The 25,286-nt window shown below is 44.0% G+C and overlaps 1 protein-coding gene across 13 annotated transcripts in view; it reads left to right on the forward strand.

Annotated features, from left to right (window-relative positions):
- TJP1 (tight junction protein 1) overlaps positions 1-25,286 on the forward strand; it is a 738,699-nt gene that overhangs the window by 590,722 nt on the left and 122,691 nt on the right. For 12 of the 13 annotated variants that reach the window (XM_077473241.1, XM_077473242.1, XM_077473245.1 and 9 more), the window contains one exon: positions 8,266-8,322. In XM_077473241.1, the coding sequence (XP_077329367.1) occupies positions 8,266-8,322 (57 nt within the window). Of the gene's footprint in view, positions 1-7,306; positions 7,482-8,265; positions 8,323-25,286 lie in introns of those variants that run through there. The other variant, XM_077473250.1, reaches the window with a different exon arrangement.

Consider the following 25,286-nt stretch of genomic DNA (forward strand, 5'->3'; position numbering starts at 1 on the left):
TGAAGCCCACACACGAGCGGATTGTCCGCTGAAACACGGTTCAGCGGACTAAGTTGGACAGACAATCCGCCCGTGTGTACGCGGCCTTACTCTGATGAAATGGAGAAAGACTAACATAAAGGAAAATCTACTGCTGTGCCCTTTCTTCATCATGTATCAAATGTTCCCTCAAAGATTTTGGACACATTGCTACATTGAGATACAGTATATACTATGTGCAACATTGTACGTTTATCTACACAGGTTAGCTTCTTTCAGAAGATGACTCTCATTAGTCATCATGCTATATAATACATAACCACACATATTTGTTAAAGTCATACTAAGGTTTTTTTTTTTTTTTTTTATAAAAAAAAATAAGTTCAACTTGCCTCCTCTTTTGCAATGATTTTGCACAGAAAAGGTCACTTACCCCCTCTTTTGGTGGTCCCACCTCTTTGAAGTAGGCCCTGTGTATAGACAGCCAGTGAGGTCCAGTTTTGCAGTAAAGAGAAGGTTGGGTATAAATGGCCAGCAAGGTCCAGTAATACAGAAAGGAGAATCGGGGTGGGTATGGATGGCCAGCAGGGACCAGTAATGGAGGAAGGAGAGGTGAATGAATGAGGTCCGGAAATGCAGGAAAGAGAGGGAGATGGGTCTGAATGGCCAGCAAGGTCCAGTAATGCAGGAAGGATAGGGGGATGTGTATGGATGGCCAGCGGGATCCAGCAATACAAGAATGAGAAGAGGGTAGGTATGTATAGCCAGCAAGGTCCAGTAATGCAGAAAGGAGAGGGAGATGGGTATGGATGGCCAGTGAGGTCCAGCAATACAGGAATGAGAAGAGGGTGGGTATGTATGGCCAGCGAGGTCCAGTAATGCAGAAAGGAGAGGGAAATGGGTATGGATGGCCAGTGAGGTCCAGCAATACAGGAATGAGAAGAGGGTGGGTATGTATGGCCAGCGAGGTCCAGTAATGCAGAAAGGAGAGGGAAATGGGTATGGATGGCCAGTGAGGTCCAGCAATACAGGAATGAGAAGAGGGTGGGTATGTATGGCCAGCGAGGTCCAGTAATGCAGAAAGGAGAGGGATATAAGTATGGGTGGCCAGTGAGGTCCAGCAATGCTGGAAGGACAAGGGGATGGGTATGGCCAGCCAACGAGGTCCAGCAATGCAGGAAGGAGAGGGTCATGGGTATGGACAGTCAGCGAGGTCCAGTAATGCAGAAAGAAGAGGGGGCTGGGTATGGACAGCCATTGAGGTCCAGTAAGGAAGGAGAGGGGGGTTGGTATGGACAGTCAGCGAAGTCCAGTAATGCAGGAAAGAGAGGGGGGTGGGTATGGATGGCAAACGAGGTCCAGCAACGCAGGAAGGAGAATGGGGATGGACAGCCAGCGAGGTCCAACAATGCAGGAAGGAGAGGGGGGTGGGTATGGACGATCAGCGAGGTCCAGCAACGCAGGAAGGAGAGGGGAAAATTTAGGATAGACCCTGGGAAAGATTACTTCATATTTTGGCGCACTCCACCAATATCTGGTGCACCACCATGTGACAAATTAACAAATCCATGTGCACTAGTTTTATTATTTTGTAGTATAATATGCCAATTAAGCGGACCTATAGAAACTGGTCCATTTTTCGGCATTTGTGCCAGTCTTTGTTATCCCCTTTCATAGTGTACCAGTATGAACTGAATTTTCCACCTGTAGTGGTCGAAGAATTCCAGGACATGAATCATTGGAGGTACTTAGAATACAGACAGCTGTGTTTTGGCAGAATGCATTTAAATCCCAATGGAACATATTTAGATTTTTTGCCCGTCTTCCTTTGAGAGGTGCGGTGCTTTAGAAACAGATGATAAGCTATGCGGTCCTCTCAGAGCACCAATGGATCTGAGAGTGACACAATCACAGAGCACCAGATAGTCTTTTTCTTCCATTGTTAGATCCAGCAAACTGAGATCCTGCTTATTATTGCCAGAAATCTCTCCTCTTTTGCTTGGCCCATTCAAGGCAGCAGAGGTGATGAATTGCATTTTGATTGACACGGCTATATTTTGCATTGTATGGATGATTGAGGGTTTCTGTCTTTTGGGATACATTGCATAAGCTATGATTTGTGTGGATTGGTCATAACAAAGCCCACAATTCACAGCATACACCATGGGTGATAAGATTTGTGTGCAACTCTAAGAACAAATCTGTTTTTGACAGAAAATGACTGTGATTCCCCTGAGCTGCACGACTTCAGCCCAGCTATGGACGGGGTTCAGTCATCTCTCCGTCCTACATTAAAATTCGCATTCTGATGTCTCACAGAAATAATAGAAAGTGCAACATGTGTGATATGGTAGGATATGAAGCTACTTTTACTGTTTTTCTCTAAACGGGTTTGCTGGTTGATTTAACAATGTTCTGTTTTGTAAGTGGAATTTGCTGGCCTTGCTGGATTTGAACTGCATTGCTGCACTGTTCACCAGCCAATTCAATTCTGACAGCAGATAGAGGAAAAGACCTGGTCTCAGCCAAAGAGGAGGCGGTAGATCCATGCTCACCACGCTATCAGATGTACTGGAGGATGTGGGAGCCATGTTACCCTCCGATCGGGTCACTACAATCGCATATAACGGGAGCCCTCCGATGTAGCATGTGTTCTTGGGTCTGGCTATGTACCTTACACTCTCCATGTCATGTCCCATACCATTCCTGTTTGGATAAATTGTTGCAGACTGCTTTAAGGGGTATTAAACCCAAAACCAAAAATGTAAAATATTGCAGCTTACCAATCATTAGATGTAGTGAACGCATTTGTTTTCTTTTTTTAGGCTTTTCCCCCCAGTGATCTGGCTTGTAACACATCTCCTGTATTGGGCCCCTTTCAAAGCAGCGGATCGATTAGGTCCGCCTGTCAGTTTTTCAGGCGGGACCGATCAGACACCCATTGTTCTCTATGGAGCGGCACATGTCAGCGGGCATGTGTCCACTATCATCCGCCGGCATCCGATGTGGTCTACTAAAATCAGACGGATGACAGATTGGACCAGATGACAGTCAAATGTAAACAGATAGGCGGTTTGTTTACACCCGACCTCTAATAGAGAACAGCGGCCTGTGTCCCTGTCCACTCTGCATAGCGGAGTGGATATGGACCTGTTATCCGCCTGCTCAGCAGGGATCAGCAGAGAGATCCCCTGTTGAGCAGGTGGATCCTCTTGGTGGATTCCGCTCTGTCTGAAAGGGGCCTCCACTCTGAATGAAGGAGCACAGGGGGCAGATTTGGACAGCAGCATTATCAGTCTTGGGGGTGGGGGGGGGGGTGTTAGATGTACTAGTGAATTTAAATATAGTGATAAGCTCACACTTTATGAGCAGTTACAGCAATCAGTTTGTTTTTCCCTTTTGAGATAAAGGTTACACAAATAAATAAAAGCTGAACATTGTCAGATTAAATACCACCAAAAGAAAGCTCTATTTGTGTGAGAATAATGATACAGATTTAGTTTGGGTACAGCATTGCATGACCATGCAGTTGTCATTCAAAGTATAACAGCACTAAAAGCTGAAAATTGGCCTGGGCAGGAAGGGGGTGAAAGTGCTCAGTAGACAAGTGGTTAATTCCCAAGAAATGCCTGTTGATCCTGCCAGAAATCTAGTGTGCTGTCCTCTCTGCTGTCATCAGTTAGCATTGTTTACAGGTTTGTCTGTAAAATACACATCACCTTCCCACATGTTAAGGAGATGAGGTGTGAGGGGAGGTGTTATACAATGACCAAGGCTCTTCAGCCGAAACGCATCTGCTTTTTTGTTTTCCTACATGTGCCAATAAATGATTCTTATGGATTGGAGTTGCCAGCTATTTTTATATTTTATCTACCTATATGGGTGTTGGCTGGAGCACACCGCTGCCTGAGCACCTACCTGTGGACTCCACCCTGCCTGTTGGTATTCCTCTGTTTAGAGCGCTGCACCTTTGTGTTTGTAGGTCTTATGCAATACTAAGGTACTTCCTGACTTTGGGTGACAACATGGCAGAGGGGTTTGTCAGCAGGAGGATAGCCAAACGCTGAGCTTCCAAGTGAATGGCTGTGTCAGCACAAGTCTGAACATTGGAGGACAGGCAGGCTGTTCTCTCAGCACAGCAAGAAAGCTGACCACACTAGAATGGATGTGCTCTCATGCCTATCATGGTCAGTTTGAAACAGGAAAGCAGAGGGGCTGGCAGGAACACCAGGGATTCCATACAAAGAGAACAGGAGACTTTCTCATATAAGTACATGGTACAGCAGGCACATATCAGGAACTGCACATTAGCCACTTACGGACCAGCCGCCATTGTTATACATTAGTATTTGATGTGGAATACCGGGGTTATGGCAGCAGATAGTGGCCATAACCCCGGTATCCCCTTCAATGGTGGACGGTCCACTTTCAATTAAAAGTGGTCTCTGTGGTGGATTCGCCACGAGATCACTTTTATTTGCAGCGGGAGAGGTGCCCCCCTTCCTGCCACGCTTTGGTTGTCTCTATCGCTTACCAGAACTGTCGGTATCGGTGAAGACGATTCGATCCTATCCCCTCAGTAGCATGGAGCCGAGTTTGGGAATGATGGCCACCACTCGGCTCCATAACATTGGATGACAGAAGCGACGTCAAATGTTACTTCCACCCAGTGGTCTTAAAGGGGAATTTTTTATTTTTTGGGGAAAAAAAATACTTTTTTTTATTGCATTTAAGTGTAAATGTGAGATCTGAGGTCTTATTGACCCCAGATCTCACATTAAAGAGGTCTTCTCATGATTTTTTTCAATTACAAGGGATGTTTACATTCCTTGTAATAGGAATAAGTGACCCATTTTTTTTTTTCAAAGAGTAAAAATAAAAATAAATAAAAAAATAATCATTTTTAGGTCCCCGTCCAGCTGAGCTTGCGCGCAGAATCAGTTTGCGCCTGCATATAAAAATGGCGTTCAAAGCACACAGGTGAGGTATCACCGCAATCGTTAGAGCGAGAGCAATCATTTTAGCACTGGACCTCCCGTGTAACTCAAAACTGGTAACCTGTAGAAATTTTTAAACATCGCCAATGGCGATTTTTAAGTGACAAAGTTTGTCGCCATTCCACAAGTGTGCGCAATTTTGAAGCACGATATGTTGGGCATCAATTTACTCGGCGTAACATCATCTTGCACATTATAGCAAAAAATTTGTCTAACTTTACTGATTTCTTATATATTAATTCAAAATACTACGCAAATATGGTGTGACATAAAGTATTGTAACGACCGCCATTTTATTCTCTAGGGTGTCTGAAAAAAATATATAATGTTTGGGGGTTCCAAGTCATTTTCTAGCAAAAAAATTATGATTTTAAATTGTAAACAACAAATCTCAAAAAGAGGCTTTTTAATAGCACTTCCGCTGATTGTATCCCCCCCCCCCCATGTTACATTTGGTGTAACGACATATTCGGAGACCCATCGCAGTTTGCTATGGGAAGTGACGTTCCGTCGCCGCCATCTTGCTACACCCAGCAGTCCTCCATAGTAAGGATACACTTAGAAGGGGGAAAGCAGACATGCTGTTACACCCACCGGAGTTTTGCAATTTGCACGTGTGTTTATAACAGTAAACTGCGTTTCTATAGTGAAATACAGGACTTAGGACTCCTTCTGACTGGTTAGATGTTGAATTGTAAAAGCAGTGAACTTCTGTGAGATTAGTAAACCTGTGGGGTGAACAGGGATGCTGAGTAGTCAAGTGGAGTTGTAAGTCCTGTATTTCACGATATAAACTCACTTTACTGTTATAAATACGCGCAAAAGGCAAAACTCCGGTGGGTGTAACAAGATGTCCATTTTCCCCTTCTCAGTGTATCCTTACTGTGGATGAGTTTGGGGTGTAGCAAGATGGCGGCGACGGAACGTCACTTCCATAGAAAACTGCGATGAGTCGCTGAATATGTTGTTACATTGGCACCTTTCGGGGGGAGCAGATACCTATCAAATCCAGATATCCGCTCCCACTTCCGGGGAAAGATTGTGTAGCGAACTACATAATGTCCGGCCCCTCCTCCTCCCTCCTGCTGCCTTCTGGGAGACACACAGATCCCAGAAGACAGCAGGGACCATTCAGAAAGTGCGGCGCGACTCACGCAATCGCAGTAGGGAATAGGCTGTGAGTCCGCAAGGCTTCACTTCCTGTTTCCCTTAGTAATGATGCCAGTGCTCTATCGAGAAGTGCCCGGGACGAATGGCACAGGCGCCGTACGGAATAGCACAACATCAGATTTTACGATCAGCTGTTGAGACGGCGCCTGCGCACAATAGCCGACGGAAGAATTTGCTTGTGTCAGATTGTGCCTCGCACTGCCGAGTTGTGTTCATGTTGGTGAGGGGCAGATTTGTACATGATGGGGGCGAATTTTTAAATGATGTTCAGAGCTGAAAAAAATATTTTTCTGCTTAAAAATGCGCCCCCACATATACAAATCTGCCCCTCACCAACATGAACACACCTCGACAGCGCTAGGCCCAATCTGACACAAAAAATTCTTCCATCGGCTATTGTGCGCAGGTGCTGTCTCAAATCAGCTGCTGTGCAGTTCTGTACAGCGCATGCGCCTTTCGTCCCGGGCACTTCTCCACAGCGGGTACTAGCCGCTAGAACATCGGCACTTGCACCCGGAGCTGAGGGACGAGTCAGCTTCGGGTGCCGACATAGCGGGCGCCCTGGACAGGGAAGTGTTCTTACATTAAAAGCCAGCAGCTGCAGTATTTGCTTTTTTATTTTTTACCCAGGCTGGAACTCATCTTTAAGTGATTAAACCAGCAGAGAGAGTTATGAGAGATGTGGCTGCACACACACACACACACACAGTGATTATCTTCTGAACTGTCCCTGGAAATGGTGGACAGGACCCGAGTTGTGATTTCCTGCACATGTAGGCACGTGCAGTCAGCCTCTCTATGGGCACTGTGCCCACTCTAGACATGGCGCTATGGGAGCACCGGGGAAGGAGGAGTCTGTAGAACCGGGTTTGCGTCTGACGTCTCCCGTCATTACGATGGGACGCTGTGACGTTTCCGGCGACGGGCGGGCCGGAGGGAGAGGTCCGCCTCTTTCTAAAGTGCCCGCAATGTATTAACCATTGGTATGCCGGCCGGGAAGTTTGTGCCTGGCTTCTCCCGCTGTACACAGAGCCCCGGTGAGCGGACGGAGCTGTGACCCGGCTCTGCCCTCTCCTTGTCCACACAGCTCGTTCTTCCTGGTGTTTGTTGTTATTGTTAGAGGGCGGGGCTTGGGAGAATCGCTGTTCCGCCCCCAGCTCCTCCCTGGCTACGCCCAGTCCAGAGTGAGCGATCCATCAGCCCAGCATAGAACATACGTCGCCGTGTCCGCACCGCTCCCCGGTAATAGGAGCCGGGCGGCGCTGTGTCACCTCCCGGGAGGAGCCGGTGTCCGCTACCGGGGGCTGTGTGCCTCCCTGACCGGAGATGACGAGGGTGAGGCGCCGACTCCTGTCTGTTAGGCCAGCCACCATCACTTACTTCTAGCCGGGCCACCTGTAGAGTCTCACTGAGGGACTGGGGGACTACATGTCCCAGCCGGGGGGGAGGGGATCACTGACTTGTTACACCGGACACCGTTATTATCAATGTTATTATTATGGGGGACTGTACACTCATTACATGTCTGTGTCCTCTACTGTCTATGTACTCCTCACACCCCCCCCCCCCTCCCTCCTATATATTCTCCTCTCTATATACTCCTCACCCGCTCCCTCATATATATACTCCTCACCCCCTCCCTCATATATATGCTCCTCTCCTCTCTATATACTCCCCACCCCCCTCCCATATATATATATATATATATATATATATATATATACACACACACCCCCTCCCCTCTCCTCTCCTCTCCTCATATATATATATATATATATATATATATATATATATATATATATATATATATATATATATTCCTCGCTATGTACTTCTCATCCCCTCTCTCCTATATATACACTCCTCTCTATATACTCCTAACCCCCCCTTCCCTTATCTATATACTCCTCACCCCCTCCCTCCTCTATATACACTCCTCTCTATATACTCCTCACCACCCCTTCCTTTTAATATATATATATATATATATATTCCTCTCTGCTATGTATACCCCTCACCCCCTGATTGCTGTGTATACCCCTGACTGCTGTGTATACTCATTACCCCCTGACTGCTGTCTATATATAACGGCTGTGTGTTGTCTTTTGTATCTCCTCAGAATACGGTGATGGAAGAGACGGCGATATGGGAGCAGCAGACAGTCACTCTCCACAGGGTAAGTCCCATCCATTGCCTGTGTGTAGCTCAGGATACGGGCCGCCGCTGGGAACAATAGACAAAAGCCAGATGTCAGGAAGCCGAGGAGAAGGAAATCAGTTTTGTCATTTTCCTTTTGTCACAATTAGTTGTAAACTTTGAACTCATTGTTGTCACTTTGTTGTGTGCCGTCCAGGGAAGTCAGGCTTGGCTCTGCTTGGTATTGGATTCTTGGATATATATGTGTTTTGCTAAGTGGGGGACTAGACAGTCCTCATTCACATGGGTGCTGAAGTTTGTAGTTGGTGAATCAGCTGTGTGCATGCAGGCAGCCTATGTAAGTGTATGGGGACACAGCCGCTCAGCCCATTAGGACAGGTGTACCAGTGCAGGGGAGTGGTAATGCTCGCTGCATGAGTTCGGGTTTGCTCTCCACCCACCAGTCAAATTACACTTTCATTGGCTGCCTGCACAGAGCCCATTTATGGACTACGGCTGCCAGGTTCTGCATGCAGGCATCCCATGTAATTGTATGGGGACACAACCACTTACCCCGATTTGACAGGTGGGTGCAGGTGGTGATTAGGGCCACTGTCAATCTGGGATAAGTGACTGTCTCTGAGCATTCCCATACACTTACAGAAATAACACTAGGAATATTTACATTGTATCCATAAGTACATAGCAGTGTTCAGTATATGTGTAAATCACAATACTGGCAGCTAGAAGAGGGTGAAGAATTCTACGCCTGCATACACAGCCTAAAATTCTTACCGCTGTGTCCTCTGCTATCTACCAGTGATCTAATGTACCTGTATACACCCGCATGTAATGTGTTCTATTTTATTATTTTGTGTGTTACGGCTCTGAACACATTGCTGCATTAGAGATCTAGATACAGCTGTGTGCGTCATCCCATAGAAGACAATGCACTCGTGTTGTCGTTTATTATGTCCATGTGCAACAGGTCTAAAATTTCTGATTTCTCTGCACTGTTTTATTTTAGAACTTATCTGCAGCTTTTCCTTTTTTTTTTTTTTTTTTTTTTTAAAGTCTTTACTGCATGTATATTGTTTGTTTAAACCAGTGATTCTCAACCAGGGTTCCTCCAAAGGTTGCTAGAGGTTCCTTCAGCATTGGGCAATTTCTGCCTCTCAGATAAGTTCCCACTCACACCATTGATCTTTTTAGCTATCTGTAAGGAGGTAATTCTTCCCAATGACCACAAATGTAAGGACCGTTCTTCCCACTGACCATCACACTAATGTATCATCATTTGTAGATGTCTAATTTTTAGCAGGGGTTCCCTAAGACCGGAGAACTATTATTTCAAGTGTTCCTCTGTGTTAAAAAGATTGAGATGCTGGTTTAAACAGTCTATAGCTACCTGCATTGGCCTACATTGTGGTGTTTTTGAAAAAATGCAATTCTTTTTATTGGCTTTACACCTGTAGAATTAAATTTTGCATGCTTGGTCAAGAAAGCGTAAAAATCACTTGTCTGACCGTTCGAGGGCGCATTCTTGGATTTGGCTGATTTTGCATGTCTTTCTATTCGCGTACCATGTCAATGTACCGATTTTTGGAGAACGGACATTCTACTTCCAGATTAAAGGATAAGTTCACTTTACAAAAAAAGAAATAAATGCACAATTTTTACAAGAAATTTTTTTTTTTACATTTATGTCTGGGACATGTAAAGCATTACAGTCACAGTTTGTGGGTGGTGTAATGCCATGCTCCTGCAGGCTGTCTGCTTGTACCTCCGATACGCTCAGGCAGTTACACTGTGACAGGAAGAATCAATGAACTACAATGATCAGTGATCAACAGTGTTGTGGTAGTTCATTGAGAACTTCAAGCTGGCAGCAGCAAAGGATTTCCAGACTTGTAGTTTTCCCATTCACAGAACCCATTCACTGGGAATGGATGATGTGGCCGCATGGATCCCCACATGGCTGCGTTTTTTTTTTTTTTTTTTTTTTTTTAAGATTGTAAAAGGGAGTGGGGGGAGAAGCTTGCTGTGAAAACAGGGCCTGGGGGGAGGAGAGAAGAGTGTATTTGCTTACTCTGGTGGAAAGCGATTATCAAATCGTCCTCTGAAGATAATTGAACAGACGTTCTGAAAATGAGTATTGGCTAACAAAATTCTACCCGTGTAAGGCCACGTGAAAGCAGAGTCCCTCCTATGGCACCTTTCTGGGAGGGGGGAGTGGGTACCTGTTTTTAACAGGTACCCCCGTCTCCACTACTGAGAGATCCCACTGCTGCGAGATCACTCAGAAGTTTCGCCGACCTCCTCCGTCCCCCGCCACTGGGCCATTCAGAAAGTGCAGTAGGGAAGCAACTGGCTGTGAAGCCGAAAGGCAGCACCTGAGAGCCGATGTAAACATTGGCTGGGGTCCCGGCATCGGTGGATTCTAGGTAAGGGAAGTGTTCTAATATTAAGAGCCAGCAGCTACAGTATGTGCAGCTGCTGACTTTACATATTTTGCAGGGGGGGCAGCGGAACTCCGCTTGAAGTTATACACTGGAAGTTGGTATAATGCTATAAAGTGCAAATCTGTCAATCATTTTTGGGTTACTTTGAGTCTCCTCTCTGAACGAGATTGGCCCCTTTGGATTTGCTTATGAGTCCCAGACTGTCCATCTATGCTCCATTATAGGTTTTCTCGGATGTGAGCTGTCATCTGAGTCTGACCGGTGATTGGCCACAAGCGATACACCGCTTGGTATCTGGTAACTGTGAAAATCTATGTAGTGGAGAGATTTGCCACCTTTAGAGGACTCTGAAAAGCAATTCATATACTTTGAAGACTGATTCACAGATTTGCACTTTTCTAATTTCTGGTGTTGGTTTTTTTTTTTTTTTTTATCACTATAAAATTTCTTCTTTTCTTCATTTATTTTGGTTTGAGGTTCACCATGTTCATTTTTTATATAGTTACTATTAGCGCAGCTCCTCCCCCCCCCCCTTTATATTCACTGTATGTATCTTAGTGTCAAAGAGTTTGTGATTAAAATAGACTGCTACCATGTATTAGACTGGGTTCACACCTCTGACGGATGCGGCTCGCAGCAGGGTTTTCGGTGCGTCCCTGTTCTCCATTTCAGGAATGAATTTTTGCCTGAATTCGGCGCCCTGAAACAGAGCCCAAGGTCATGTAAGCTGCGCCACAGCCGCAATGGAGATATGTGAACCAGCTCCATAGTGAGCCAGTCACAATCTCTTGTAATGCGAATTGGATGCGGAGAAACCCACATCCAATTAATATAGGTGTGAACACAGCCTACAGCACCCAGAGATGCCGGCACATGGTTGCTACAGCTTTTTGTGGCCCCTGCTTTGGCTGAATGTTGGCACGTCCTGACAGGCAAAGCTCCAATGGTTCCTGGTGGGGCTGGAACTTGCCGCTCTGTCCTGCCTGCTGAACATTTCCTGTGGGTGAGGCAGCCAATAAGAATGTAGTGGGGAGGACTGGCAGGAGCTACATGTTATCCTGTCCAGGTATAAATGCTGGCAGTGATACCTGATGATGTAGGTGGCCCAATTGCCTGGCACTGGTCTTGTACCATGCATTCAGGTGTGTGGAGAAGGCAGCACACTGCTGGCTGCTGTGGTTCCTCATGATGCCCCCTACATCACTATTGTGCTCTGCAGTGACAGCAGGAGAAGGCACAGGAGCCGAAGGATTCCTGTAAGGTCTGTTCCGGGAGATTGCTCAGTGTGAAGTTTCAGCAGACTGGTTGCCGGACACAGAGGTCCAAAGCTCTCTTTTTCTGCTGGTACCATTGATGGTGTTTTTGTAACTCCCTGTCAGGATCCCTTTCAGGTTTATAAGAAAGCACTTTTCTGTTAGCGGCTTTTTTTTCTTTCCCTAGTGATAGTCTCTAAAATTGTTCAGGAGAATATGAGCTTGCTTGGGGTGCTTTTCAGCAAGTGTTTGGCAGGAGATGACGATGATGCCGCTTTTAACCCTCAAAATGTCAACCCACTGCCGCTATTGCATGCAGTGCATGTGTTTGCAGTGTGGCCCTATTCACTTGCATGGATCATGTTTGGGGACATTCCCATCTGACAAATGCGACATGCCCTTTAATCTTTGCCAAAGCATTTGTAGTGTACAGCTCTGAGTGGTTCTATTTTCTATGTTTAGGTGGGTGGTAAAACTGAAGATCAGCTACCCACTTTTACCACTGCCTGGCTGCCCATGTGAACAAACCTTGTGACTGACTGTTTTGAACATTAGAGATGCCATCATCTTTCAGATGCAGGCCCAAAGCCCCCCCCCCCCCCCAAATGTTATCCTTCCCTGCCGGGAGAAGACCGTGATTATTGCTAGCAGCTATAACAGCCACTAGTGATAATCGCAAGCGAATCCAGCAGGCTGGTTGTACCCAAATTGAATAATCAATCAACATGTACCATGTTCAGCCTGTCCGCACGATTCGGACCATCTATGGCCAGCCTTACTTTAAATTAATATTTTACAATAAGTAATGCTAAATAAAACTGGCACTAGATGATGTCTTCCTGTATGCAGTTATGTCAATTCTGGTTGTAGCTGAATATCTAGATCAGTGGTGGGCAACCTGTGCGCGAAAGGTGGGCCACAAACGTGGCCCCTCATATCACCAAATTGTTCAATTTATGTAATACTTGAAACGACTGTGAGACACTTCATACCTAATGAGAGTCAGTGGATAGGCTACATTTTTTTTGGCTGGGGATATGCTGCAGTAGACAATATGAACCCAGGAACATGTTACATTGGGCTAGTAGAGATCAATGCTATTACCCTCATCAATGTTCCCACTACAGACTGCTGAGGTCTGAGAGTTGCAAATCTTATATCAAAGGGGTGCAGGTTGGGCACCAGGGATTTACATAGTGAAGGAGCTCTTGTACAAGGCCTCATGCACACTGCAGCTCAAAAAAGCTGCTTCTGCAGGCGTTTGAGTTTTTTAAATTTTTTTATTTGCCTGTAACCTCCCCTTTGTGTTAACTTGTGTGTCCATACAAACTATGTGTATCAGTTTAGTGACAGGGGACTTAAGAGGCAGACATGCATTCCAATAGCCAGAATTCTGGCCAACTCGTGTGTACGAGGCCTAAAAAGAACCTGAAATGGCAGGACTGTCTTTGTCTGTTACCGGTTAGCAGGTTTTTCTGCCGTGCTTTACCAAAACATAATTTGTAAAATGGTTGTGATGGCACATTCCTTTTTTATGCCTTAATTTTTAAGAATTTGTATGGATTCAGCATTTTAAAATATCTTTATCTTGTTCAGATCCACGCTGTAGACCTGCTTTGCTGGGAGAAAGTCTGTTGACGTCCTCCCGTGCCCGAGCGGCCTGCGTGCACGCTGCGCTCTGTGATCAGTGGGTCTGAGACTCGCTGGATCACAGATCAGAGTAAGGGGTCGATCCTGACCCCTTACCATGTGATCAGCTGTCAGTCAATGACAGCTGATCATGTGATGTAAACGGAGGTGGTAACCGGCTAGTTTTTCTCCTTGTGCTGACTGCGTGAGGAGAAAAAAAAAATGCAAAACATCGGCAGCTGTGAGAGGGACATTGGTCCCGATCAAGGAGATTGCCCCAAGCTTATCTGTGCCCATCAGTGCCGCCATAACTGTGCCTATCAGTGCCGCCTCATCAGCACGTATCAGTGAAGGAGAAAGATTTCCTTTTTTTTTTTTTTTTTGTTTAGCAAAAAATAAAAACCCCAGCTGTGATTAAATACCACCAAAAGACCGCTCTATATTTGTGAAAAAAAAAATTATTAAAAAAAATGTAATTTGAGTGCAGTGTTGTATGACCGCACAATTGTCATTCAAATTGCATCAGCGCTGAAAATTTGGTCTGGGTAGGAGGGGGGTTTAAGTGCCCAGTATGCAAGTGGTTAAAATTACATTTTAAACTTCTTTATTTTATTTTTTTTTAAGTAATATTTAAAGCAGAACTTCACTCTCCCAATCAGCATTGATTATTTGTAATCCTCATGCTGCCAGCATTCATAAATGGATAGGACAGCATATGATACTTGTTTTAAACGTAACATTTCTTCCGTTACTTCCTGGCTTTGATGCCTAGGCAAATGATGTCATACATCCCAGGAGTCTTCAGGAGGGGTTTTCTCAGCTCAGAACACCCTCCTGCATGCATGCTTGAGCTACGGGCAGAAGAATTTCATGAAGTAAATGCTACATGAATTATTTGCCCTAGTCAAGGTGGACACGGCCAGAAATGCTAGAGGGATGTTTTTTAAAGTGATTTCTCAACAAAATAAAATCTGGAGACATGGATGGACTGAGGAGTTTGCTTTCAATATTGGAAATGAATAAAATTGTGTTTTTGGTGCTCAGATACAGTGAAGATCTGCTTTTATAGTCTGTCTTAATAGTGTTGATTATTCCTCCCTACACCAATCCATGATTATATTTCTGGCCTCATTGGCACGGGTGTACCAGTTCGTACACCTATGTGAAGGGCCGCCTTCACCCGCCCAGGAAGCACGTGTTCAAATCAACAACAGGTGCCCGGCTGCATGGATCTCCGAACTCGCCCTTCACTGGGTCTGATGCACAGATGAAGATGCTGACAGACTGCCCTTCACACAGATCAGTATACCCATGTGAATGCGGCCTAACAGTCCACATTTCCATATGCTTAGATATGACTGATAATTGGTCATAGTGACGGTGGACTACAGGTTTTCTTCATTTCATATTTTGTGGATATTAATGGAGCATATATACCAAGACTCTTATCTTCCACTTTTACATATGTAAGGTTTTTTCTACACTCATGGTGAGATTTTGATTTTGTAAGCTCTGCTTTGGATTTTTTACGGCTTTACTGGGCAAGACAACGATTTGAATAAAACGTCCAAAGCAACTCGCTGCACCGATTGTTGGAAAGCCAAACAGAAAAACGGGTTGCAGCCAGAAGATCCATCTCCCCAGCAGCCCCTGTCTGTTCTGACATCCCTTCTCACACTTTTAGTAGAATTGCCCTTTACCCTCTGCTGCTTTTCTTAGCAAATATTGACACCTGTAATACTGTAGCCAGTGGCACACATTCCTGTACACTTGCAGAATAGCAGGTCACCTTTGGGAAGCTTGCCATGTGCTGCAGTGTCAGTGCTGTTACCTGTGGATGTGTAACAGATGGAATTTGACAATCACGTCTGTCCGCACTTGAAACTTGTTTGAGTGAAGTTTTCGGGAAGTGTTTGTGCACCTCTGAGTATGCAGACATTGCCATGGTCCTGGGTTCTGTCTGTAGGCAATTGGTGCCATTGGTTGCTAACGGGAAGTGACGAGCAATGTAGAATCCAGGACAGCTGGTATTTCTGGCTTAGAGTGAAGGTCCATTAGAACCTCTGCCAGGATTTTACTATGGGCTGTTCTGTTGGGAAGATTTCCTTCATTTCTTGACATGAGTGTCTCCTGGTCTGGCTGTTTTCAACAACTGGTGTCTGTGGTACCTGCTGTAAGCCTTTGCTATCCATTCTGTTGGGATACAACTGAACAGAGAGATATGAAATCCTCGTCCAACTTTTTTTGTTTCTCTATGGAAACCATATTGAAGCCATGTTCCCTGTGCCTCTGTGGACACAGATGCCCACTTTTCATAAAACGTTATTGTACCAGAGATCACTGCATCCAGCTCTGGGTTTTCCAAGCAAGGCCAAGGATAAATCCAAGGGGAAAACCAAACTTGACTTACCACCAGCTCGCAGACAACCACATAACCTAACAGTATGCATTAAAAGCCAGGGTTTAGGCACTCTGCTTTTTCCATTGATGTGCATGGAGTTTGCATGTTCTTTCTGTGCCTGTGTGGGTTTCCTCCTACACTCCAAACACATGCTGGTTGGTAAATTGGATCCTGTCTAAATTGGCCCTAGAATGTATATGTATGAATGTGAGTTGGGGACCTTTTTAGATTGTAAGCTCCTTGAGAACAGGGACTGATGTGAAGGTACAATGTGTGTGTGTGTGTGTGTGTGTTTGTGTAAATTGATGGTGCCATACAAGTGCCCATAAGCCTGTGTTCACACTTATGTGGTGCGGGAAACTGCATGCGATTTGGATAGAAATTGCACCACATTACTATTCAAGTCGCATGCGATCTATAAGCAGTGCGATTTGAGCCCATTCACTTTGTATGGGCTCAATTCATACTGCCCAAAATAAAGGTGAAGGCATCTCTATCGTGTGTGTTTTTTTTTTTTTTTTTTTTGATTCCAAATCTTGCAATCACACTGTTTTGCGATCTGTTTGGTGTATCCTTTATTTAACAACACTGGTGGCAAATCGCATGAATGGAGTGCGATTTCAATGGGGTGTGGGAGATTCTCTGCGTTGGACAATAGGTTCAATATTCAATTTTACCATGTAAATTCGGAGGGGGGGGGGGACTCAACAGGCATCTGATAGGGTTTTATTTAGGGTGCTGAGGTTGAGCAGTGTTATGTTACACTGACCCCTTTCCTTCTTATTGTGCCTATTATGGGCTCATTCATAACTGTGTGTTTAAAGATGCGTATATGGCTACTTTGTTTTTATGCTCTATAATGCACACAATGTAACTTTATTATTCCTTTGCACCTATGTTGCAATTTTAGTTGTCCTGTAGGGGCGCTGTTTATTACAAGTGGCACAGGCATCTATTTATTTAATACACTTTTCATTTTTGCAATATAAATTAAGCTTTAAAGTGGAAATTTAGCTCTAAAAATGTGCCAAATAATAAATATATGTTTCCAATATATGGGCAAAAAAGAGGCACCAACACAGTTGAATTTTAGTGCAAATGCATATGTTTGGGTCTTATGTGTTCCACACATCAGCAGACTTTTTTGTTTATATTTTACTCTTTTTATATCAGGGTTTCTCAACCAGGGTTCAAATCTTAGATGGTTCAAATCTTGGCTGGTTCAGCAGGAACCATGTATGGGCAGGTTGAATGCACCAAGTTTATCAAGGTACAACCAGCCTGCCAGTTCTTGCGATTGTTAGCAGCTATATCAGCCGCAAGCTGTCTTCTCCCAGCAAGGACCCCTGCCGGGAGAATACAATGACAGGGCAGGAGGGATTCCTCTGTCAGCACTGTCTGTTGATGGGGGAATCAACATGGTTGCAGGAAAGCAATTTGCACAGTGTAGACTGCTTAAGAGGGTAAGTCTTCCCAGTGTCCACAAGTGTAAGGAGCATTCTTCCCACTGACCATTGCACTGATGTATCATGAGTTTTAGATATTGTCATTTTGTCAGGGGTTCCGAGACCAGAAAATGATTTCAAAGGTTCCTCTGTGTGGAAAGGCTGATTTTATATACTTTTTACTATAAATTCATTATTTAAATGAAGAAGGACTTGCACCGAGTGGTAGCTTGTCACAGAGCATGTGCCTAATATGCCACAGCTGTGCTTGTAAACAAACAAGCGGTGATGCCAGGCTCTTGCAGCAAGAACAATGGACCTTTTTTATTGCACATGTCAATATTTAGAATCTACAATTTGTATTGTGTAAACTATTGTCAGATCATTTTATCATCGGGTTTGCTGGTCTGCAGAGTAGAATTAAATCAATGACTTTTTCAATTGCTGGTATTTTTGGACACTTGGCAAATGAGCTGTTGAGGTGTTGTGTTATAATTTTTTTTTTTTTTTTTTTTTTTCATGAACTGCTGTTAATAATTGTTGCTAGTGAAATGAATAAATAATAATAAAAAAAAAAAAAAAAAAAAATATATATATATATATATATATATATATATATATATATATATATATATATATATATATATATATATATATATATATATATATATATATATATATATATATATATAATATTCCTGTTTACGCCATGACGTTCAAAGCGAACAGACTTAGTCCATTCGGAAAGTCCGTCAGGAAGACAGTCGGACCTAGTCTGCTGAAAAGTCCGGTCGTGTGTACGCGGCAAAAGTCTATAAACAACTCTATTGCATGCAACGGTAAGTCAAGTGTTAAAATTTGGTAAAGGAATGGGCCTGTAGGGGGGGAAAAAAAAATGAAAATATAACTATATATATTATATTTTCATTTTTTTTCCCCCTACAGGCCCATTCCTTTACCAAATTTTAGCACTTGACTTACAGTTGCATGCGATAGAGTTGTTTATATACGGCGTACACACGACTGGACTTTTCGGCAGACTAGGTCCGACTGTCTTCCCGATGGACTTTTGGCTGAGTTTTGAACGGACTTGACCACACACGAATGGACTAAGTCCGTTCGCTTTGAAAGTTATGACGTAAACGGGACTAAACAAGGAAATTCAATAGCCAGTAGCCAATAGCTTTCATTGTGTCGTATTTGGCCCGTCGGACCAGCATACAGACTAACGGTTTTTCCGATTTTAGTCCGTCGGATAGATTTGAAACATGTTCTATTTCTAGGTCCGGATTTTTTTTTTTTTTTTTTTTAAACGATCGGACTAGCCCACACATGATCGGATTGTCCGGACTAATCCCTTCGGACCTAGTCTGCCGGAAAGTCTGGTCGTGTGTACGCTGCATTAGTTACTATTTCAAGTTGATTTTACAAACAAAAATACACCCTACAGCTGTCATAAAAAAATAAATAAAAAATATATATATATAATCTCATATACCATTGATTTAGAAACTGTGCTCTGTCTCTCAGTTGTAGCAGTGCTGCTTACTGCATTTTATAGTGACAGATTGACTTTAAATTTATATTCCTGCCCAGCAATGAGATCAGCCATTGCTACATATTTGAATTTTATTCTCTGTCCTTTGTGGCACTGAGGACATGGAACACGGTGGGTTGACATGCATTATGATGGAATCGCACGGTAACAGCAATGAAGTTACTTGGCAATACAAAGGGGGATTTGTGGGAGAGCCTTTGCTGTGCTTATGTGGTTCCCAGTTATCCTGTCCTCTAAATGATAGGATTAGTTTTGGGTGGAACTGGTAACTGTTTGTACAGTTTCCTCTGCCTCTGCACAATAAATAATACATGGACGTAACTGGATGTAGATTGCTTTGAATGAATAAACACAGAGAAGCATAATTAAGTGTCTAGACATCAGCAAACCCTTTTATTATACCGCGGAATGTTGGAGATGATGGTAGAAAATGTCTATTTATACGTATGTAAGATTTCTATCTCTTGAATTGTAGATGGCTGGGTTTATCAGGACCTAGTGGGGAGTGTTTTTTGATATTTCTGCTGGCCACAAACCTATAGAATTTCAGCTGAAACTGGCCATTTTCCAAAAGATCGTTTGACATTGGTGCTGATTTCGGCAGTAGGCCCGGCTAATGTCGATGGTTCCAAAGAAAAACTTTTACCAATTCAACCAAAGTGTATATGTGTGTTTTAATCGAAAAGGGGAAAAAAACGATATGTTCTTGACTGAACACTTTCAATCATGGAAACTATTTTATTCGATCAGTTAGTAGACAAGTCGATATTGAGTGATGAATAGCCAATCACACTGCAAACAGCCGAAATTCTCTATATGTATGACCAGTCTTAGTCTTCAAAGCGGCCCTTTTTATCCTTGTACAGCTTCTTTGAATCTTAGGCCCAGGCTGTACATGGGGACTTGATGTCTGCCCAGTCTATATCTGGAAACTGAGGGGGGAGAGCAGTGTATGAGTGTTGGGATGGGGGCTATGTATATACAGTATGGCCTCTGTGGTCAGTGAGAACTGTATATGATAGATCAAAGCTGCACTATTGCTGGTTCATACATTTTCTGGAGTCATTTCCAGCTCTGATTTATCAATGCAGGTCAATAAAGGCACAATACTGGATGTAAGCCTATAACTTAGTAATATTTTGGGAAGGGGTCAGGTATATTCCTGGCCAAGTGTCAGTGCCCTGACATGTACTACAAAAATCTACACATTTGTCTGCTTTTCACTAGACGGTTATGTCAGATGTGGACAGATTTCACCCAGATCTAAGAGCCGGCACTACATAACCTGCACAGGACTATATAGGTAGCTGTAGTACACATAGTAAAATTGGAACTCCAGATTTTTGTGACTTGTGGTATGTAAAGAAAACATTACCTTTTTAAATTTTGTTTTATCCCACATCCAAACTGCTGCTTTGTATCTCTGTACTTCCAGCCCACGGCAGCTCTCCTACAGGAAAGTGAGAGTCACGTTTTTGCTGCCCCATCTCTCCCATCTCTCCCCTTCTCCATTCACACAACTCAATAGGGGAATTAAAAGCAGACCCAACATCACTTTTCTGGTGGTCATTTCCTTGAAAGTGGTTGTAAACCCCTCTATATGCCCAGTGAAGTGACTAGCCTCAGGTTATACACAGAAATGAAACAAACCCTCTTACGTAAGTTCTACCCGTTTATCTGCAGTCTTCTCTACATCTGTTCAAAGTCCAGAATTTATAAAGCTTCTCTGGGCTGTCAGAAAACAGGGCAGAGAGCGGAAGTTACTCTGTAGAGCTCAGTCAGGAGAGCTCCGAGAGCTGATTGGAGGGAAGGGACACACTTCCCTTAACTCGGCACACAGGAACAGATTTGAGGCTTTCCTTCAGCTGGAGATCCCTCCCCTGTCACCATTTTTATTTTGGTGTCATCAAAATTTGTCAGATGTGATTTGTGCTGATAGCAGAGGAACAAACATAAGATACATAAATTACACTTTGTGCTCTTAGGTTGGGTTCACACTTAATTCATGTGTGGCTCACAGCAGGGGTCGTACCTGCTCTCTGTTTCAGGGACAATTGGGGCCAAATTTTTGCCTGAATTTGGACCTGAAACTGAGCCAAAGACCCCTGTGTAGCCGCCCCGCAGATGTGTGAACCGACTCTCAATGAGAGCCGGTCACACCCTCCTGTCATGTGAATTGGATGCGGGGAAACCCAGCCTCAGTGTTACTAAACCCACAACAAGTAAAATCAATCTCCTGATAGTACAGAGCCTTGGGGGCACTCTGCACATGCTCAGTTTGGTGTGTATTGCTAGAGTTTTTTTTTTTTTTTTTCCTGGGAATGCAAGTGCTCAGCAAAGGGCCAATTGGCACTATCCAGTAGAATGAAAACTCCTCTTATAAGCTTTAACCAGACACTCATAGAAGTTGCAAGACTGCTATGTACTGCCGATGAGAAAAGGTATTTAGCAGTTTATTTACTAAAATAATTGCATTTCCATGTTCTGTGTACTGTGGGAGATTAGATATAGTGAATGCAGGGTCCTGGGTTTAGTAACACTTTCAATTGGTTGTAATCCTCAGACATGAAATATGAACAAAGCTTATCCCTTTATAGTGTGTAGTTGTTTCATTCCAGAGCACTACGTGCCTTTTCTGTCTTCTGTGGCTAGGGAGGGAGGGGGTGCATTGAGGTATTAGGCTCGGTTCACACAGGGGCGACTTGTCCAGGCGACTTCGCCGCCTGACAAGTTGCCCCCGTTCTGTACTACGGAACCGTTCTAATAGGAGCGACTCGAGTCGCTCCGACTTAGAAAAAAGGTTCCTGTACTACTTTGGCGGCGACTTCGGGCGACTTGCATTGACTTCTATACAGAAGTCATTTTGCAAGTCGCCGCTGAGGTCACGGCAGGTCGCGGCGCTGCAAGTCGTGCCGCGTCCTGTGTGAACCGAGCCTTAGTGAATACAGACGGATTCATGTACATAAAAAAAAAAAAAAAAAAAAAACGAAAACTCACACTAGAAGGAATGATTAAATGGTAAGACCACAGCAGCTGTTGCAAAGGTCCTAAAACCCTATGAAATAAAATATTTAACAGCGCTAGCGGAATAATATACAAAAAAAAGTGAAATCTTAAATTTGATATGAACATAAAAATGCTAAACCACAAAAATGACATTAATATAGTGCTCAGTGTCTCCTGGGATGATTCAACATTATTAAATAAAAAATATTGAACTAAATTAATAAAGTTCAACTATAAAGTGCTTTGCGCTGAAACTTCAGCGTTAATGGATAGACTTCAATGCGATTCGGGTTGGAAGATTTCCCTCCAAGTGTCCCCACTCGCCAAATATGATAGACCCCTAGCTTTGCAGTCCGAGGGTCATGGTAAACTTGGGGTTAATGTGGTGGAGCCCAAATATCCAAATGGAAGTGGTATCATAAATCTCACGAATTCCCAAAGCGTAGCAAGGCAAACCTGAAAAGAAAACGCGTGAATGACACAACTGCGCTGAGATGAGTAAAAAACGTGCTCCTGGATCACAAACATTGGCGTGCGTTACAAGACACCCGGAGGTAGCGTCACTGGCTCTCAAACCGGAAATTACGTCGGGGGCGTCATCAAGGACATGAATTTTTGTGGTTTAGCACTCCATTTTTATGTTAATATCAAATTTAAGATTTCACTTTTTTTTTTTTTGTATATTATTCCGCTAGCGCTGTTATTTTAAAGCGGGAGTCCACCGGACTCCGCGTTTTTTTTTTTTTTTTTTTTTTAAAAAGCCAGCAGCTACAAATACTGCAGCTGCTGACTTTTAAAATAGTGACACTTACCTGTCCAGCGCGCCCGCGATGTTGGCACCCGAAGCCGATCTCTCGATCGTCTCTCGGGTGCTGCCGCCGCCATCTTGGGTATGGGAATCAGGAAGTGGAGCCTTTCGGCTTCATTTCCCGGTTCCCTACTGTGCATGCGCGACTCGCGCTGCGCAATAAGGATGGACCCGCTGCCTCTGGGATCTGTGTGTTTCCCAGCAGGCAGCGGGGGGACTTTCGGAAAGGGGCGTAATCTACCCCCCTTTCCGCAGAGAGCTATCCCCAAAGTGGGTGCAGATACCTGTACTGTACAGGTATCTGCACCCCCCCTCCCCCCTGAAAGGTGCCAATTGTGGCGCCGGAGGGGGGGAGGGTTCCGATGAGCGGAAGGTCCACTTTAGGGTGGACCTCCGCTTTTAAATATTTTAGATTCCTGTACATGACACAAGCACCGATACCTTCAGTGCTGCACCCCAACACAGTTCTAAAGAGTGTACATGTCACCCTTTATGAATTCCCATTCACAGAATATGTAGTGTTGTGAGTGATGAGCTTTGTGCATTTCTTCCAGATCTGTGCAGTAATCATTGTAAAACGTTGTTTCTGTGCTTCCTGTACTACAGACCGGCCGCTGCTGCTCTCTGTCTTTGTGCAGGGCGATTGGTCTTGTCTCCGCCCCTCCTGTACTGGGTGGACCTGCTGAACCCTTTCCACAGCTCTCTGCACAGGCCATGTAGAGGGCAATGTGACCGACCTTTACAATCCCATATATTACCTTGTAAAAGTATGTAGTGCACACAAATTGGAGTTATGTTCTTTGTAGTTATTAAGGAGGAATATATTTAAATAAAAATGTTTGTGTCTGGAGTTTAGCTTTAAAGAGTTTCTAAAAGCTGCTTTATTTTACCCCAAGATATAAAAAAGAAAAAAAAAGTTTTATATTTACGTGTAACCTCGTCTTCTGAGATTCCCCACCAGCAATCTAGGCTCCTTTTCTTCTGTGTCTGACACCATGGCAAACCGCTGGGCTGTGTGCATCCATTGACTCTCAAAGCATGGCTCGTCCCCCACTTCCTCCTCACTGTATTTGATTGAAAGCAGCAGCCAATGGCCCCTGCTGCTATCTGTCTGTTCTGTGAGACCGGGGAGAAAGAGCAGTGCTGCTGCAGACGGTCACAGGGCTGGATCCATACTGGACTCTATGTATTTAATCCCAACAGCAAAACTGTATTGAGGCTCACCAGTCCTTAGAAGTAGGGTTGCACCAATATTTGTTTTCTACCTGCAAGTACTGATACTTTAGGGTCAAGTGCAAGCTGACACTCAGTACCGATACCTTCTTGTGTGCGTTTTGGACCCATAGAAAATGAATGGGCTCAAATCGCACTGCAAAGAATTGCATGAAATTTGAACAGGAATACGGTGTAATTCCTGTCCGAATCAAAAGCGGTTTCTTCACACAGGACCAGTGGGGGGGGGGGGGGGGACCGCTTGCGATTCGGACAGAAATTGCACCGTATTCTTGTGTGATTTGAGCCTATTCATTTTGTATGGACCTAATTCATACCGCAAAGGTATCAGTTTCAGCTATCAAAACATTTGCACGAGTACAAATGCTTAGTAAGAGTACCGGGATCGGTACAACCCTATTTAGAAGTGGTGGCTGCATTAGTTTTCTTTGCTTTTTTTCACCTGGTGGTCCTACCAGTTACACACTTTCTATCCTAGGATTATTTGTACTTGGATCCAAAACATGGGGAAGTGTGCATGTATTGAAGATACGTACTGGATATGTTTTCCCCCAGACATGCACTTCAAAAAGAACAGAATAAGATTGGTATTATATACTCTGAGCAGTCGTGCTATTATACCTATAATAGATAATGTCAGTATATGGTGGAGTAGGATGATTTCTGCACACTTTGCTAAAATAACGTTCATTTCCCTGTGTACACATCGCCTCATCTGACCCCACTGGCAGAACTTATGTGATAGCGTGTGGGAAACTAAGACTTTACGGAAGCTGTGACCTGGTGACCTTAAAGTGACACTGAACTCTGGTTTGAAAAAAGAAAATTCTATTCAAGTATGTCTTCTTAACTTGAAAAAGTTCCTTCTGTTGCTCTCAGCTGCCTCCAGAGCTCCAAATTATTTTATTTTTTGCTGCTGTGATGAGACTTTCTGTTAGAGGGTGGCTACGTTCATTCTCCGTGGTCCCCGCTGTACGTGGGAACGTAGCCTCTTTTGGGGTGGACTCTGGGATGTGTGGTGTGCATAGAGCAGTACACATGACCGATACGAACTCGTACTGCCTGTTCCCAATAAACAGATATGGAGCTTTTGGCAGATGTTACAAGGAGGCAAAAAAACAGTAAGAAATTATTTAAAGGGTAACGCCACTTTTGTAGGCAAAAAATGGCAAATAAAAAAATAACACATAAAACTGTGACACAAGTCAT

Source organism: Lithobates pipiens, unplaced genomic scaffold (assembly GCF_037356315.1).
Source record: "Lithobates pipiens isolate NorthernLeopardFrog02 unplaced genomic scaffold, aLitPip1_a1.2 Scaffold_8, whole genome shotgun sequence".
NCBI classification, from domain to species: Eukaryota; Metazoa; Chordata; class Amphibia; order Anura; family Ranidae; genus Lithobates; species Lithobates pipiens.